The 18,500-nt window shown below is 36.5% G+C and overlaps 1 protein-coding gene across 1 annotated transcript in view; it reads left to right on the forward strand.

The window, feature by feature from the left end:
* The window catches only part of CRB1 (crumbs cell polarity complex component 1), an 856,806-nt gene that overhangs the window by 369,387 nt on the left and 468,919 nt on the right, over positions 1 to 18,500 (forward strand). Inside the window, exons 4-5 of the mRNA XM_044080246.1 lie at positions 8,892 to 9,031; positions 15,193 to 15,375. Coding sequence (XP_043936181.1) covers positions 8,892 to 9,031; positions 15,193 to 15,375 — 323 coding nt within the window. The remainder of the gene's footprint in view (positions 1 to 8,891; positions 9,032 to 15,192; positions 15,376 to 18,500) is intronic.

Consider the following 18,500-nt stretch of genomic DNA (forward strand, 5'->3'; position numbering starts at 1 on the left):
GGGATCAGAGCTGATCCTTGATGTAACCCCACCTCCACCTTAAACGCATCCATCACTCCCACTGCAGACCTCACCGCTGTCACACTACCCTCGTACACATCCTGTACCACTCTTACATACTTCTCTGGCACTCCTGACTTCCTCATATAATACCACAACTCTTCTCTAGGCACCCTGTCATATGCTTTCTCTAAGTCTACAAAAACACAATGCAACTCCTTCTGACATTCTCTGTACTTCTCCATCAACACTCTCAGAGCAAACATTGCATCTGTAGTGCTCTTTCCCAGCATGAAACCATACTGCTGTTCACTAATCATCACGTCCCTTCTTAACCTAGCTTCCACTACTCTTTCCCATAACTTCATGCTGTGACTGATCAATTTAATTCCTCTGTAGTTACTACAGCTCTGCACATCACCCTTATTCTTAAGAATCGGTACCAAAACACTTTTTCTCCATTCCTCAGACATCCTCTCACTTTCTAAGATTTCATTAAACAATCTGGTTAAAAACTCCACTGCCATTTCACCTAAGCACATCCATGCTTCCACAGGTATGTCATCTGGGCCAACAGCCTTTCCATTCTTCATTCTCTTTATAGCTATCCTTACTTCCTCCTTGCTAATCCATTGTACTTCATGATTCACTATCCCTACATCATCCAACCTTCTGTCCCTCTCATTCTCTCCATTCATCAACCCCTCAAAGTACTCTTTCTATCTCCTCAACACACTCTCCTCGCTTGTGAGTATGTTACCCTCATTATCCTTTATCACCTTTACTTGCTGCACATCTTTCCAAGCTCAGTCCCTCTGTCTAGCCAATTGGTACAGGTCCTTTTCTCCCTCCTTGGTGTCCAACCTTTCATACAACTCTTCATATGCCTTATCCTTAGCCTTCGCCACCTCTCTCTTTGCCATGCACCTCATCTCCTTGTACTCCTGTCTACTTTCTTCATCTCTCTGACAATCCCACTTCTTCTTTGCCAACCTCTTTGCCTGTATATTCTTCTGTACTTCCTCATTCTACCACCATGTCTCCTTGTTGTCCTTCCTCTGTCCCGATGTGATACCAAGCACCTTTCTAGCCATCTCCCTTACTAGCTCTGCTGTAGTTACCCAGCTATTTGGTAACTCTTCACTGCCACCCAGTGCCTGTCTTAATTCATCCCTGAACTCCATCTCACAATTGCCCTTTTTCAATTTCCACCATTTGATCCTTGGTGCTGCCCTCACACTCCTCCTCCTCTTCTTGATCACCAACGTCATCCTACAAACCACCATCCTATGCTGCCTAACTACACTTTCTCCAGTCACCACTTTACAGTCTCCAATCTCCTTCAAACTGGCCCTCCTACATAAGATATAATCCACCTGTGTGCATCTTCCTCCACTCTTGTATGTCACCCTATGCTCCTCCCTCTTGTTAAAATACGTATTCACCACAGCCATATCCATCCTTTTAGCAAAATCCACTACCATCTGACCTTCTGCATTCTTTTGTTTAACACCATACCTGCCCATCACTTCCTCATCCCCTCTGTTCCCTTCACCAACATGCCCATTGAAATCTGCTCCAATCACCACACTCTCACCCTTAGGTACAGTCATCACCACTTCATCCAATTCACTCCAAAAATGTTCTTTCTCATCCATTGCACACCCAACTTGTGGAGCATATGCACTAACAACATTCATCATTACACCATCAATTTCCAGCTTCATAAACATCACTCTATCCGGCACTCTTTTCACCTCCAAAACACTCTTCGCATACTGTTCCTTCAGAATAACTCCTACGCCATTTCTCCTCCCATCCACACCATGATAAAACTATTTGAACCCACCTCCGATACACCTAGCCTTACTCCCCTTCCATCTGGTCTCTTGCACACACAATATATCCACCTTCCTTCTGTCCATCATATCAGCTAGCTCTCTCCCTATACCAGTCATACTGCCAACATTCAAAGTTCCAACCCTCACTATCACATTGCTAGCCTTTCTCCTCTCTTCCTGCCTTCAGCCATGCCTTCCGCCTCTTCTCCTCTTTCGGCCAACAGTAGCCCAATTTCCGCCAGCACCCTGTTGGCTAACAGTACTGGTGGCGGTCGTTGTTAACCCAAGCCTTGACCGATCCGGTATGGAAATATTTACTGGTGATTGCATGAAATGATTTGGCGAAGTTTTATGCCAGATGCCCTTCCTGACGCAACCCTCTCCATTTATCCGGGCTTAGGACCGGCACAAAGAAATGCACTGGCTTGTGCATCCCCAGTGGCTGGGTTCCAACACAACTTTACCAAAATTATATATTACGGCTATATTAAGAGTTTTGAAATCATTCTCTATTGACTGGAATGGATACAGTTTTGTATAATTTGTGTTCTGACCATGAAATCTCTTATGATATCAATGTATTCATGACAGTAGCAAGTATATGTAATTAATTCATGTTTTAACCACAAAATGAAACTTAAGATATTCAACTAGTCATGGCAAGAGCAAGTGAATGTAAATTAATTAATCAGAAATCTAAGTAATGCCTATATTTTTCATCATGATTAAAATATGTATTCTGAAGTATATTCATAACACGAGGATTGTGTGTCAGGAGCCGTATATGGAAATACTCAGCCTGTTTCTAATTTGCAATGAAATTTAAGCATCTTGGCATGATAGAATGTATTAGATGTTCTTACATTTGAATGGTTTATTTTGTCTTTGAGGACTTTAGTTACATGATGAAGTATAAACATGTCATCATTTATTCAGTCATTCTGGGAGCACTGTTCTGAAAATAAAATAAAAATAACTGTATTTTAAAGTACATAAATCTAGTGATTTTTTTGCAGTAGTACATTTAAAATTAATGCACTTAAGTCTAGTGGTCCTGGCTTGCATTCCTATTACTGGGATGGATAACACTTTTGGTCTTACACTGCCATAAGCAGGTTACTCTGTGATATGCCGTTCTGACCCAGATCACACTGGTGGAGAAGAGTAGCAGTGTTATCCAACTGTATCCTTTGTCAGATTATTGTCGAGTACAGACATCATCACAGCTTTTCATCACTTTACAGTGGACAGTCTGAAATGTAGATTATCTTGGGTTACACTCTAATAAGTGAAACTGAAAGTAAATTTTTAGACTTTCTCTTCTACATAGTAACAGGAGACTGTAACATATTTGTTCTTTGAGATTTTACTTGGCTGAAATGGAAATATTTTCTTTTCTAAAGTCTTCCTTTAACTTTCTATGTGAAAAAAGTAGACAAAGGAAAATCATCTTACCCAAAACAAAATCAGCTTTCTTTAGTGAAAACAGAAACTGTTTCTGGAAAGAAATTAAATACCTGAAAGGCAAAAAAGGTGACATACTATTTCCTTCCAGGGGACTGATGAAACTATAATAGGACATAAAAAATGGAAAGACCTTTTTGCACATTACTTTGCATAGCAATTTAATCCAACAGTCCAGGATCAGGACCTGACTAAAGTTAAGACTGCTGAGTCGAGGCAATACATTGATTTAGTATATATTTTCCATTCATGAAGTTGGCCTTTCCAGAATTACTCAGTGACTAAAGGATATATAATAATAATAATAATAATTTATTAGTACAACAAGATCTAGTGGTATATAGCCAAAATATATGAGGGCATTCACCACCTTTAATGTTAGTTCCAATAAGACACATAACACATGTCTCTGTGGATAAAGATGTATTCCCAGACCTTTACCAAAGTGCACACAGTTATTTCATTACCAAAACTGGGCCCTAAATCAGATGTCAGATTCTATAGACGAATCTTACTGAGTTCCCCACTGGCCAAACTACTGGAAAGGTATTATGTAATCGGTATATGGCTCATGCTAGACCATGCGGCTTATTCAGTGAAAACAAGCATTATTTCTAAAAAGGGCACAGTGCTATTTCTCCTTAAAGATACCAATCTAAAGGTGATGGATAGTACTGAAAAACTGGTGAAGTTCCCATCAATCTTACTAAAGCTTTTGACTCAATCTCTGTTTGGGTGCTATGCATGCTACACCCACTTGTAATTCAATGTCCCCTACCTTCTTGTAAAACGGAACTTGATGAGTAGTGAAGCCCAGCAATTTCCACACCACGTGCCAGATAATGCAGGGGGTCTCAAAATACGCATTCCACTTTTATTTACCATATTCATTAACTACCTCAGCTTTTGTATAGCTAGCATTCAAAAGTTATTGGATGCACCTAACACTGTCATCTCAGCCTCCAGCCATTCTGTCCCTGAAATCTTAACAAAGCTGACAAACCTTGCCTATCTTTGTCAAAACTTTATAAACTTGGTTTAAAAGTCAAGTTAAGCAAGCCATGTCTACTGTCTTTGGGATCGATACAAAACTTGTAATGGATAAGGAAATATGATATAAAAACACCTAAAAGAAATGAAATTAATCCATGTAAACCTTCATATGCTTAGAGGTATGTCTCAACCATGCCATGACCTTCCACTGATTTTACTATCAGTATGCTATCAATTGTCCAAACACTGCCAATATTTGGATATGCCTGTCCAGTCCAGACAGGACCATTATCTAAAAAATAAGAAAAATTTAAACTAGTGCAAAATTAATTCTGATGTTTAATCACTTGAGTACCCAGAAACTGACATCAGCACAATGCTGTTAACAAAAACTAAGTGGCTCCCCATTGTTCCAAGGGCAAAACTTAAAAGTAGCGCACTTTTTTAAATGACTAAATACAAGCCAGTGTAATTCCTTGAAAAGAAGAAGTAGAAAGCTGAAAAATAGTGTATGAAATGTAATGTCAAATACTGCATCAAAACAACAACTCTTGTAACGAGTATAAAGAAAGGTTCTTCCTTTATAGGTGTTAAAAACTGGAGGAAAATTCTCTATGCAAACAGAACTCATTGCTTATGTCTTCTTTTCTAGAAATGTTAACTTGTTAACAGTTTATGAAAGCACATCAGTATAGCAGTGCTGTTTATGGGTTCTTACTAAGCTTGTAGTCAAGGAGACCAATAAGAAGATCAGCCACATCACCTAGTATTGATGGGGAGACTAACAACATCATAATAAGTACATTTTTCCTATGTAACCCAGGTAAAAATTTGTGATCTCCCATCCAGTCATCCTGACTGATTTTAAAGGTCGCAAGGGAAGTACTGTCTGATATGTGAGGAAAGCTATCCCAGAAATGTGGAATATATTAGGTTAGATACCTATCATGCCATTGAGTGCTGTGATATGATTGCACTCATTTATGTCTCTAGAGCAGGTGTTTGCTTTACTATTTGATTCTCTTTAGGTGAAGGAGTCAGAAATCCCCCTCACCAGTGCCATGGTAAAGAGGAATAAAGCCATAGATGGACTCATGAGGAGTCTTGCCTAGGTGCCATGGTAGATACCTGTAGTAAGCCTTTCTTTGCTACTGTGGATACAGTTGCCTTGTTTACATTAACACACTCTTTCTTGCAACTTAATCACTTTATCTTGATAGTTCTTTTTATTAATTAATAATGCTAGAAAAATGCTGGAGAATTACCGAACAAGATATTAACAGACTTTGCAGCTTTGTCTACCTAGACTGAAGATACTTCTCCCAAGAAAGATACGATGATTTTCTTACTTATTTGTCCTGACTGGCAGATCTGCCACAACACCTTTAGTATAATGCTGATAATTCACCAAATCTGATTGATGCTCATTAGTTACTGTAACACTGGCTACTTAGTGATTATCAAAATTAACCTCCTCTGTCTTAAATTCTGTAGATTAGTAACTGTCTCGGTATGTGTGAGCAGCAGCAAAAATATACCTTGACTTTTACTTTTTGAAGGTGCCACCTTTAAATCAAAATTAATTGTGAACTATGGACAGATCTGTCATTTCTCCATTTTAGAAAATTTTACTGAAAAAAAATAATTCCCAAGAAAATTAGGGAAAATCCTCATCCAACAATGGTTTACATGAAAATCTCAAAAATGAGCTTTGAGAGGGTGCACTAAGCAAGATAGCTTTTGTGAGAGCAGTAAATAATGGTCTGCTAGCTAAAAACAGACTGGGCTCTACCTTCCATCAATTCTCAATACTGGATCTGATTCTTTTTAACTGAAATGACAGGGAAATATATGGCTAGATGAAGCAGTCCAGTAGTGATTAAAAAGATTTTTGGAAAACAAAATCCAGACAGGGGACTCTGGAGCATGACTTTCCAGTTTTAAACATAGTGTGTTAGGAGTTCTTCAGTATCCTGGTTTCTCACCATTGCTGTTTGAGCTTTATGTGCTATTGGGTATTACAGTTAAGACATACAAATTACTGGTTAATTTTTAAGTAGATCACTGGTAACTCTGCTTTTCGACTTACTGCAAAGATTCTGATATTGCGGCTTGTTTCTCTAAAATTTTCTGAACTGGATGGTAAACTGCAAATGAAAACTAAATCCAAAATGACTGGAAGTTTTAGTATTTTTATATTCTCCAGTATGTGGCTAGCTATCAGTTTTTGCCTGCAAACAGAGTCAGTTCACATGGCAGAGAAAACATAACCTGGAAGCTGTCTTTGATATTTATTTAATTTTAGTATTTTATTTATTTATATATTATATTTTGGTTACCAGGCAACCTGTATATAAATTGTCTATAATCCTCTTTTTGGTTCATCATTTCATAAAATGAACAATTTGCTTCTGTAAAATCTTTGCTGGGATGCAACCTTTATCACATAGTAGGATTTACTTGTGCAAGCATTGCTAATCTTTCATATAGATTATTGAAACATTAATTTCACTGAAAATGAAGAATAACATGGCTGACTCTGATCCATTGTATTTGTGATCTGTAAATTCTGGCCATGGGGAAAATAGGGGAGGAGAGAAAGAGTTTTAACAGTGTTTTCTTCCTTGGTCATATGTAACCTACTATGTGATACAAGAGAAGAGAGTAAAAGGGTGAGGCCCTTCACACAGTGATATCAAGGAATTTGCCCCATGCTTTTCAGAGGATTTTCAATTTTCAGATTTTCTACAAATAAATAAATTCATAGTAAATCAGAGTTCAGTGAGTCCATCTTTTGTGTACTACAGTGTAATTCCTGGGATGTTGTAACAAGAGTTTCCATAGAAAATTACTGAAGGGGATTTGTAATGCCAATAGGTGGTCTATAATTCTGCTATATGAGTCTCTTTTCTGGGCTATCTTGACAGAGTCATGCTAAGCCAATGCCACTGAGTTCATAGTAGCTGACAAGGATCTATTACAGACACTCAAGCCCTAGGTGCAAAATTACCATTACCTTGTGAGCAAGAACTTGGGCAACTTGTTGCTCACATAACCATCTGCTTGTGCTTGAGCTTGTATACTATGTTCAGGTGTGGTGTGGCAGCCAGGAAGAGAGAGTAGAGCTGCTGCACTTCACCCAAATACAGTGTTCAAGTCTGGGTAAGGGTAGTGCAGTGGCAGTGAGGATGGGAGTGCCGGCTGAGATTTTAGGTTTAAGGGGTGAGAAAAGGGTTTTAAGTTTAGGGAGCAGGATGAAAGTTTTAGGTTTAGGGAGTAGAAAGAGGGTGTTGGGTTGGGGAGCAGAAGGAAAGTTTTAGGATAATGGAGAAATCAGGAACTTTAAGAATAGGGGGTATAAAGGTGATTTTAGGTTTCAGGAGAGGATGAGAGCTTATGGTTATGGAGAAGGGATGCTGTTTTAGTGTCAGGAAGCAAATATGGATTTTAGTTTCAGGGAGGAGGAACTGGAGGTTTAGGTATATTAAGCAATCAGGGACATGGGTTACGGAGGAGAGCCCTATGGCCCTATGTCAGGGACTGGGTGAAAATTTTTACTGTTAAAAGTAGAGTTCTGGTAGAGCTAGATAGATTTAAGTAGGATCAGGTAGTTGGAGGGATAGATAATTTACTAGATCAGCCTGTCAGGTGGTGGGAGTTAAGGCACTTGCCAGTTAGAGCAAGTGGCAATGAGCAAATTAGTCTTGATCTAGTTAAAAACAAATACTTGTAATAGACTCAGTTGTCAATAGATTTGTCTGTACCTTCCACAGTAAATATTCTATCCAAAAAAAATTTCTTTTGATTAGAAGTCCCAGTGCTTTGCACACAAAATGGATCAACTGGTCCCATATGACTCACCAATGCCAGTTCCACTCATTAAGTATCATGCTGCTAGATGTTCCTACGATCAAACCTGAGATATTTGGCTGTGTCTCATTTACTTACATAGTAGCCATACTTTAGCAATCTTTTCCAGAGTCTATACTAAGTTAAGCATCAATAAATATTGTATATACTATATTAAACAAAAAAAGCCACTGAAAAGTTAAAATTTTATTTGATTTATTTCATGAAAGTAAACTCTTAACACTTCAGTATAGCCTTCTAAGGAGTAAAAAAAAAAACAGAATATGTGGAGAAACAACAATAAATTGTAAACAAAAACAGGTAGCAATTGTAAAAAAGCAAAACATCAATAAGCCCCCCACTGGAATTATTTAGTTGCATTTTAGTTTAAATCTACCAGGTTGTAAAAGTGTTCTCCTTTACCAGGAATCTGTCTTTTAAAGACATACTCCTATCCTCTTAAAACAATATTTAGTTATCTTTCAATATGGTTGCAGTTGACTGTGACTTTATATTATGATCATTAATGTTTTATGGTCCCCGGTTTTTAGCACTTTTAGATAACTTATGACTAATTCTAAACTTTAAGTATTGTATTCAATATACATTATTAAAAGCATGGCATATAAAAGTTTTCATTCTTTCACTATGAAATGCCTAACATCTATTTCCTTAAAACACTGCATTCTGTGATTGTGGCTTTATGTTTTTTACATATAACCTCTGTTGTTTCTTGCATTGTAGGTACAGCTGTGACTGCTCTGGCACTGGTTACACTGGTTTGCACTGTGAAACGTACATACCACTTTGTTCCTCACAGCCATGTCATAACAATGCCACCTGTGAGGACAACGTTAGAAACTACACCTGCCATTGCTGGCCAGGTATGTGTATAACTTAATTTATAGTTACTGTATGTAGTTGTATTTAAAGGTTAATAAAGTGACATAATGCGTGGAATAAAAAACTGCAACACATGACAGGATAAAGAACAATTAATAATTTCAGTTGAACAAAGTTGTATCAAGGATTATTGTGCATAATTACAAATGTTTAATATGATCTATGCATGTTTGATATCAACAGTCCTAGGATCTGAGCTGTATAAGATTTTGTGCTTGACTTACATTTCATAGCCAATATCTGGACTGTAGAAAATTAGAAATCACACATAAGCTAATGTTGTGATGTAGTATTCTTATCAGTTAGAAAAAAAACTGTTTTTAAATATCATAGTGGTGGTATGTAAATGAGCACTTGTTGCTAAGCTAACACTTTAGTGAATAGAAAATACACTTTGTAAAATAATAACTCAAAATCCACAATAAAAAATAATTCAATAAATAACTAAAAGAATCACAAAATAAATAATAAAAAAGATCTAAGTGTCTGTTCAGAATGAACTGCTCCTTTTCTATCATTGGGATAATATCCACAGCAAATAATGGCTTCTTCTAAGACAATTTAAATACAATTTAAATATAAACACAGTTTTAATTTCTTTTTACTTGAAGAATACTAAATTATTACGTAAGACATAGGCAAACATGCATTTATATAAAAATAAAACAAACCATATTAACATATTCCCAGTTTACAAACATTATAAATATTCTTTTGCATAACTACCATCAATCTAACTTTACATAAATTGCTCAATTCCTGTCTTTTGTTAAACTTCACTCCTCCTCCAAAACATTATTCTACATGTATTATTCTCACAATTTCCATTTTTTCTATGTAATTTGCTCCTACCTTTTTATAAAGATGCTACTTCAGTTAGTTTATCTTCGTTATAATATTCAATACTTCAAGTACTGTTGGTTTAGACTTTGATTTTCATTTTCTAGTAATTGCTTTTTTGGTAGCCACCAGAATTAAACTTAACAAGGCCTTATTATGTCTAGGTAATTCAGATCCTGTCTCACAGCTCCAGCAAATTACATCATTAGCTAGACCCATTTACTCAACCAATATTTTTGACACAGTACTCTGCATGGAATTTGTAAAGTCTGCCAACTCATTATACTCCCAAAGTGTATGCTTCCAGTTGCTTGTTTCTTCCTCATCACACCTCCAACATTTGGCATCTACCTGAAGAAAAATTCTTTGGAGTCTGCTTGGGGTTTAAAAATACCTATGCAAACACTTCCAAGTAAAAATCCTAAATCTTCTAGAATTTGCTGCATATTTGGGGGCTATACATATGTCCTCTATTTGTTTCCTTGTGAATTGCTTATCCAAACCTTCTTCCCAATCTTTTTTAACCTCCTCTGACTGGTTCCTATAGTTATCTTGCAATATTTTATATGTCCTACTAATTATCCTTTTTTAACAGCAGCTTCTGTTTTAAATTCAAGTAAAAACTCAGCCAGTGCAGGTCTTTCATTTAAGATTTCTCTATCCCTTTCTTTTTGCCTGTAGTGAAATATCAATGCTTGATGGGGAAGGCAGTCTGTAACCTGCCTTCCCCATCAATCTTGGCCTCTTCCCATTCTATTACATTTCCCTCTCTAGCAATTTGCTCCAAATACCTTCGTTCCTTTGCCAGTTTTCTCTGGTAAATTCCTGCCCAATAGTGCCTGTTCTCTATACCCCTAATTGCAGTCATCCCTATTGGTAAAATCTCCTTTCTCCATCCTTGTGTTGGCTTAGTTCTTAGAACACTTTCTGCTGCTTTATGAATATACTATTTTGTGTGTTGTTTGTTATTTTCCTTAAGGATCTGCATCCAAAATCCCAGTATCTCCTTAGTTCTTGAATTCTACTTTGCATCATCATCATCATCATCATCACTTTCCAACTTGAATTAAAGATTTCTGCTTGCATTATGTATGACCCTTAACTGTCTAGTTCTAAAATATCCCTTCAAATCAGGTAGTTCTAAATCACCTTGCTCTGTTGTAAGGATAAACGTATCCCACTTGACTATTGCCCTCTTTCCCTCCCAGATAAATTCCTTCATATCTTTATTAAGTATTATCCACAATGTCTCCTCTGGTTGATAAACATATGCCTACTTATAAATAAAATTAAAGGGACTAAAACATTCTCACTGCTTAAATCTTGCTATAAAACATCCATAAACAAGAGCTTCTAGTTTCTGTTTTTATATTATTTTTTGTTTAGTTTCTTCTCACATATCCTTAGCTGCCATAACAGAATGCTTTTTAAACCAAACACCTAAATACTTCATTTTATTATTTCCCCATAAATATGAGTATTACTGATCCAATACATGTGTGGGTACATAGTCTACAGCTATAGTCTTTGTTTATCTTCATTAATTTTATATTCCGAAAAGATATGAAACTGTCTCAAAATGTTCCACAACACTGAGATGTCTTTTTCGGATTCCTTTGTTCGGACACAACTTGTCGGAGAGAAACCCATCCATTTTATTCTTTGCCTCCAGTCCCTCAAATATCCTCCTAATTGACATTATTATTATATCAGGGGATGCAAATGCCCCCACTCTACTTATAAAACCACCAGCTAACTCTGTTGAGTGCTTTCTCTACATCAAGACACACCAATAACAGCTTTATTGTCATAGAATTCTGCTTCCCTCTGGATCAGCATTGCTCTATTAATGCTGTCAAACTTTTGCCTCCCCTCCACAAAACTATATTGATCCATATTTATCAATTGCAGCACTTTTGCCATTCTTTTAGCTATTATAGACATAAACACCTTATACTTATGGTGTAAAATTTAAATGGACTTATCTGAAGCTGGGCCTGATGAGCCTTTTCATCTTTTGGTGTTATAGTCACCACAGCTTTCTTCCAAGATGTTGGTGCTTTCCCTCATATTAAAATACTGTTAAAACCTTCCAGATCTTTATCAGTTTCTTCCCTTCAAACTTCCTAGCCTTCAAACTTCCACAGGTATACCATCTATTCCTGGAGACTTTCCTGCAAATTGATTATGCATCACTGTTTTTATCTTGTCTCTTCATATCTTAATTCTTAGTTCTAAAATAATATGACCAGACTTTTGAAACCACCTTCTAATAGGTGTATGAACTCAGCAAATATTTCAAGGCTTTCAAATCAAGCTTTAAAAATATCTCTAAATACCCATGTAATTGTTTTAGAGATTTTGAGTAAAGAACAGATTTTCAACCCAATACGAAGTAAAAGCCATGAGTTGACAAAATCTTTGGATGTAATACTGCTCATTTGTAAAGCCTTATGCATATTGTTCTAACCTTCCTTTCAATGCAATTTAACCCTTGTAATGTTCTCATGATATTTTATAACTTGCTCTGTTATATTAATCTATTTTATGTCATATTGCACTGTATCTTACTCATATTGTGCTGTAGTTTACTTCTATTTATTCTCATGAACCATACCTGAATTTCATTGCAGTTTATTTTGCTTATCTTGGAACAGGGGTCCTGGTTAAAAGAGGCTTTGATTCCATTTGCCTATCAGGTTAGCAAACTGACAAATAAATGGGACAACATATATCTCTTTATATTCATGTCTGTTCTTTAAAACTGGTCTCAATGGAATAACATCATTAAGGCCATGTCCTGCATGGATAGTAAGGCTCAGGGCAAATGCAGGACATGGCCTTAATGATGTTATTCCATTGAGACCAGTTTTAAAGAACAGACCATTACGTAGATAGTCTATATCTTAGCTTTTTAGTATTTTTATAGGCTTATTAAATGTTTTATTTTTATAATTATCATGGTATGCATTAGAATCTGGTATTCTTGTAGAAATGAGTTGAAGTATTTTTATATATTTTTTATATATTTTTATATGTAGTCATGTAATGTATTAGAAGGGAATGAATGTAAAGTAATATGGCTTTAAGAACCAATTAAGCTGAATATTTTTGGATATAAAATGGGTGTGTTTACTAGGATAATTCATGCAACTGAAGAAGCCTAATGGTGAAAGCGCTTGTGTGAGTTCCTTACTATTAAAGCAGTTTGTTTTTAAAGAAGCTGGAGCCTGGTCTTTGCCTAGTGATTTTCTATTCTTTGCTAATGTCTTTAAATATAAAGCAAATAACAAATGGGAAAGAGGACAGTCCTGACTTGTTTTTTTATATCAATCACAGCTTGTTAAATAGGAAGCCTGTCACCTTAATTCTTACATCTGAGCCTTTATAAATCCTCTAATTAATCCTATTATTATATCCGGAAATGCCAATACTGCCCTTGCCCTAGTCATAAAATCCCAACTGACTCATCTGAATGTTTTCTCTCCATTAAGAACCATGAACAATAATGGCATTTTCATATTCTTTGCTTCCCTTCAGACCATTTTTGTTCTGCTAATGTCAACTGTTTGCCCTCCCCCAACCAGTAAATCACATTAATCGATATCTATCAGTTTTGACAAGACCTTTGCCATTCTCTTAGTTGTATAGACATAAACACTTAATAATAATGATACAAAACTGAACTAGATCTGTAAGAAGTTGGTCCGAAGAGTCTTTACTCATTTGGGGTAATGCAGCCACCATAGCTTTCTTCCAAGACATTGGTATTTCTCTCTCTTTTTAAAATATTATTAAACAAAGATTTCCATATCTTTAACACCCCCCCCCCAACTTCCAAATTTCCACATGAATACCATCTGTTCCTGGAGATTCCATGTTAATTTGATATACATCACCAGTTTTAGCTCATCTTTTCCTGTCTTAGCTACTAATTGTTGAGTCTCATCTTCCTCTAACCTTGGCAAAATTAAGTCTTCTATTTAATTTTCATTCTATTCCATTTGTGCCATTCCTTCGTTTGCACCTTCTCCTGCTATTTAGATATTTTCATAATATTTCTGCAATATCTCTTATACATGTAGAGGATCTGTGGTTCTTGTTTCTCAGTGCAGCCTCCCAAAGTTTGGAGAAAACTCTTTCTACTTTCTGTTGCATTAATCATTGTACTAAATTGTTTTCTCCTGTGGACTTATCAAAAATAGTTGCTTAGTAGTGTATATCACTGAAATTCTTTGTACCTGTTTGCAAATATATGCGTAATTATTAATGTGTATTGCGTAATGTCTGTTCATTTATATTACTGAATTTCTGTTTAAAATGTGTGTAATGTTTTGGATCTTTTCTCCCTATCTTCACTGCAAAGTTTTTTTTTGTTTTTTTTTTTGACTAAACCCAGTTGGACAAATAAACAAACCTGGTAAACAAAAGCAAACTAAAAATAATAAAAAACAATACCTTTGTCCGAAGTGATTTACCCATTTAACAAACATGTAAGCATGAATAAAATAAATATAGAAATGCATACAGTTTGGTGGTAAAACATTTCTTTAGTCATGTCCTTGAGAGCCTCACTACTGTTTTATTTTATTACATTTCTGAAAGAAACTGAGCTGTTTGCATGGTTTAAGCCTCACTTTCCCCTTACCTTTCAGCTGGATCCCTTATTTCATTTCTGCCACCTGACTTATGTCAGACAAAGCACTTTGTCATAGAGGTATGAACTGTTTTGGAACATTGATGTGTGGTCATTTCTTCAAGTTTTTTGCCTAAAAGTTCTGCTCATACCATCCATGTTTACTATCAACAACCTTTTAGTGATTCCCTGTTCTCTGCTTACTGGCTTGTCCTGAGTAGGTGGGTACTACATTAAAAGCAGTAGCCTTGCTATTGGCTCCTTAATTATTTGTTTTGTCAGACAGACCTAGTATACATCCAAAATAACATGCCTGTAACATTAACAGCCAGTTTTATTATTCCATTCGTTTTTAGCAAGTTTACACATTTTAGTACCATTTCCACAATTTTCAGGTTACATTTATTGGTATAACTCATGTCTCTTTGGTCCTCCTACTTAAAAACTACACTTAACTACCAGTTATCATTTTCTTTTTATCAATCTGGAAGAAGTAGAGGTATATTTGAATGATAGATGGGCACACATTGATTATATGCATCAATTATTATTTTAGAAACTTTTAGTCAGATAAGTAATATTAATATGATTCTTGTAATGCAGAAGTAACAAACACAACATGCCTGCTATTAATAAGTAATAAATGTGTTTTTATTAACCTTCTAGGATTCAAGGGCTCACAATGTGAAATAGACATAAATGAGTGCAGCAGTAACCCATGTCTTAATGGAGGGGAATGCATAGAACGATCCAGGGAAGATCTATACGGAGTCCTCCGAAAACTGCCACAAGAATTCAAGTACTATGAGGCCTCTGGTTACATATGTAGTTGCCAAAATGGATTTGCAGGTATGCTTTGCCAGCTAAGATAAATGAACTATATCAAGCAGATTTCTATGGATATAACGAAAGAGAAACATAAAATATTTTGCCACATATGCTACAAAGATGTTTAAGAAAAACAGGGAAGGAGTAACTAAAATAACCAGATTATATGACAGCTTCATAGCCAGGTCCTTACAGCAAGCAAACAACACAAACACATGCTGTGACTGTCATATAGCTTGCTCTTTAATAGGTAGGAAATTTGTGTTTCTATTCTCTGAGACCTTTGCTTCATAATTTTGCATGAAAGTGTTCAGAGTAACATTAGTTTTATTTTCAATACAAATAATTTTTCATTTACTTATGTATATTTGGATGTTACAGAACTGCTATCACATATTAATTATTTCATCATTCATCAAACAGTGGTTTCTTTCGAATTCTTTAAAAGACCAGTGTGGGCAAATGAAAAAACATACATTGTTTATATAGCCATGAATTTCTCCACTTCTCAAAGCTGCCTACAGCAAAGTAAGAGCTCATTCCTAATTTTTTCCTGGTCTGCCATCATGGGGCAGACATCCTGATTCCTTTGCAAAGCTAAATCTGTCCCATAATGCACTATGAGAGCTCAGATTGCAAGAAAAAGTAGCCCTACCATTTGTTCTCAGACTGCACTTTATTGAATTAGAATGGAACACCTGAAAAAACTGCCACGTTGGAGACTCTGCAGCTCATGTGTCAATGACTGGTCTGCATTAAGTTTTACAAATATTGCTCCTACTGATGTACTACACATTCCCTGAAAGAAGCTTGCAAACATGTCAATACATTATTGAGATAAAAAGACTTTTTACAAAGATCAATTTTGTAAGTTTCATTTCCTGGCCAAGTTACTCCTCCCATCACCCTTCCTTCAGTGATCTAGAGTTTCACATTTCCATCTGGGTTAAATTCAACTAATTAGTCAACTTTGACATTAGTGCTGCAGTGGTGGTGCTGCGGTAGCATTGTCGCCTCACAGTAAGATGTTGTCCTGTTCGATTCTCAGCTAGAGCGTCTTCTGTGTGGAGACATGCGTGAATGGGCGTAACTTCATTGAAGGTTGTGTGTCAGGGCTGGCAACTCGGCACATAAAAATCTACTGCCAATCATTAGCGGACCGGACTTCTGCTGTGGCGACCCCTAACCAGGAAAAGCTGAAAGACACAAAGTCAACTTTGACATTACACATCAAACAATTGACAATTTGGTGTGCCACTAAAATTGTTCCCTCATAAGTCTCTTCACTTCTGAATAGCATTTCCCAGGAATTATTTATAAAAAAAAAAAAACATCAATCTAGAGTTTAGGTAACAACTCTATCCATTTCATAAAATGTGCACAGTAAAAATATTTGATTTGAATTGCATTCTGGCTGCTCACATGGTTATCTTTGCATAGTTATAGTATAACCTGAACTATGCCATTTAATGCCAAGCTTTACATAACAATGAAACAGTTCTCACTTTCTTCTTAAAAATGACCAACCAAGCCTCTGATGTAACCCGGTACTTTCTGGTACTATTGCTTTATGTAGTTTGTTTTAGTTATAAGCTTGCATCATATTTCTCATCGTTTCAGTAACAGACTTGTGGGGAAAGATTTCAAATCAGATACTTTTGAAAATATCAATACAACTGATTTAGTAAGGTCACAAAATAAGACTACATGAATTAGCATCCATTTTCTGAATAAAAATGAAGTCTTTAATTGCAATGCATGTCAGTATTTGTACATGAGAATCCAACACCTTTTTCAAAAAGCATTACATTAGGGATAATTGTGGGGTACGGTGATAAGCTCTCCAACACTCCTACTCATCTGTTCTCCATTGCAACTACCCCAAATCATTCAGGTATGTACTTAATTCATAACATACATGTATTGGCACAATATCAGCAGCTGTAGCAGTGATACCATACTCCTAACATGGCACTAAAACAATGTACTGATAAACACAGGGTAATGTATATGTCTCAATCAAGGAATGATGAAATCATTAGGGACCACATTGAGCACAGTTTTACTCTTAATTTCTCCATTTGACAATGCATAACATTCACACCACACTTACAAAGGCACCCCTTCACTCCCCACAAGCACACAGCCATCCACACCCACACAACATACCAGTCAGCTCTGAGGCTTTCCCACCTCTTTTCAAAACACTGCTGTAATGGCTTTGGCAAACAAAAATGACTGATGGATGTTAGCTCAGGATTCCAGTCCCTACCTATTGGAGCAAGTCCTCCACTGCACTTGTGGTGAAAGTAAGGCAGCAAGCCAGTGTCAGTACAGATTTGCTCCATAGTTATTTTACACCTCATACAAAAAACAATGATACATGTTTAATGTGGGCAATTTGTTTGTTCAGTGTCACTATACTTCTCTCAAAATCCAGTCTTATGACACGTGCTACCCATCACCATGTCAGCACTTGCTAGTACACAACTGCAAATCCTGGTGTCCATTACACTTTGACTAGCAGGCACACATATGAATGCAAGCAAACATTACACATGTTGGTGAACAATGGGCTTTGACTCCCTCTCCCCAAACAGAGCTGTAATGGTTAAGGGGTGTAAAAAGTATTGGCACATGTCAAGTCAGAACACCTCACAGATGTAGCAGCAAGCCTGTTGCACTGACACCACTATCCCCAAGTAAAGCTGCAATTTGCTTCATAGTTCTATTACCCCATATATGCAATAATTACACACACACACACACACACACACACACACACAAGCTTGTCCCCCAACACACATGCGTAGACACCATCTTGCATACAAACTTGCCCAGCCTACTTATTAAAAGAGAACACACACCACTTACTCTAAAGAGAAGGAATGAAACTGCCTTAATTCAGAAACTAAAACACTAAGCATATGCATGACTACAGAAAGCATAATGTGTGAAGGCAGTTTAATAACAATGAACTGACTACTTCTGATAGGAAGGGAATGGCACTTCAGGAAATGTCAGTCATACCATATGAAAGGAGACTGCAGACATCAGGACTCCTAGGTATGCTTAGGTTTTGAGCAAAAGACAATGGAAGAAGATGTTTGACAAAAAGAAATGGCCTGACAGTTATGCCACAGCTA

The sequence above is a fragment of the Protopterus annectens genome, chromosome 8.part0 (assembly GCF_019279795.1).
Source record: "Protopterus annectens isolate FY-2018-M chromosome 8.part0, PAN1.0, whole genome shotgun sequence".
Classification (NCBI taxonomy): Eukaryota; Metazoa; Chordata; order Ceratodontiformes; family Protopteridae; genus Protopterus; species Protopterus annectens.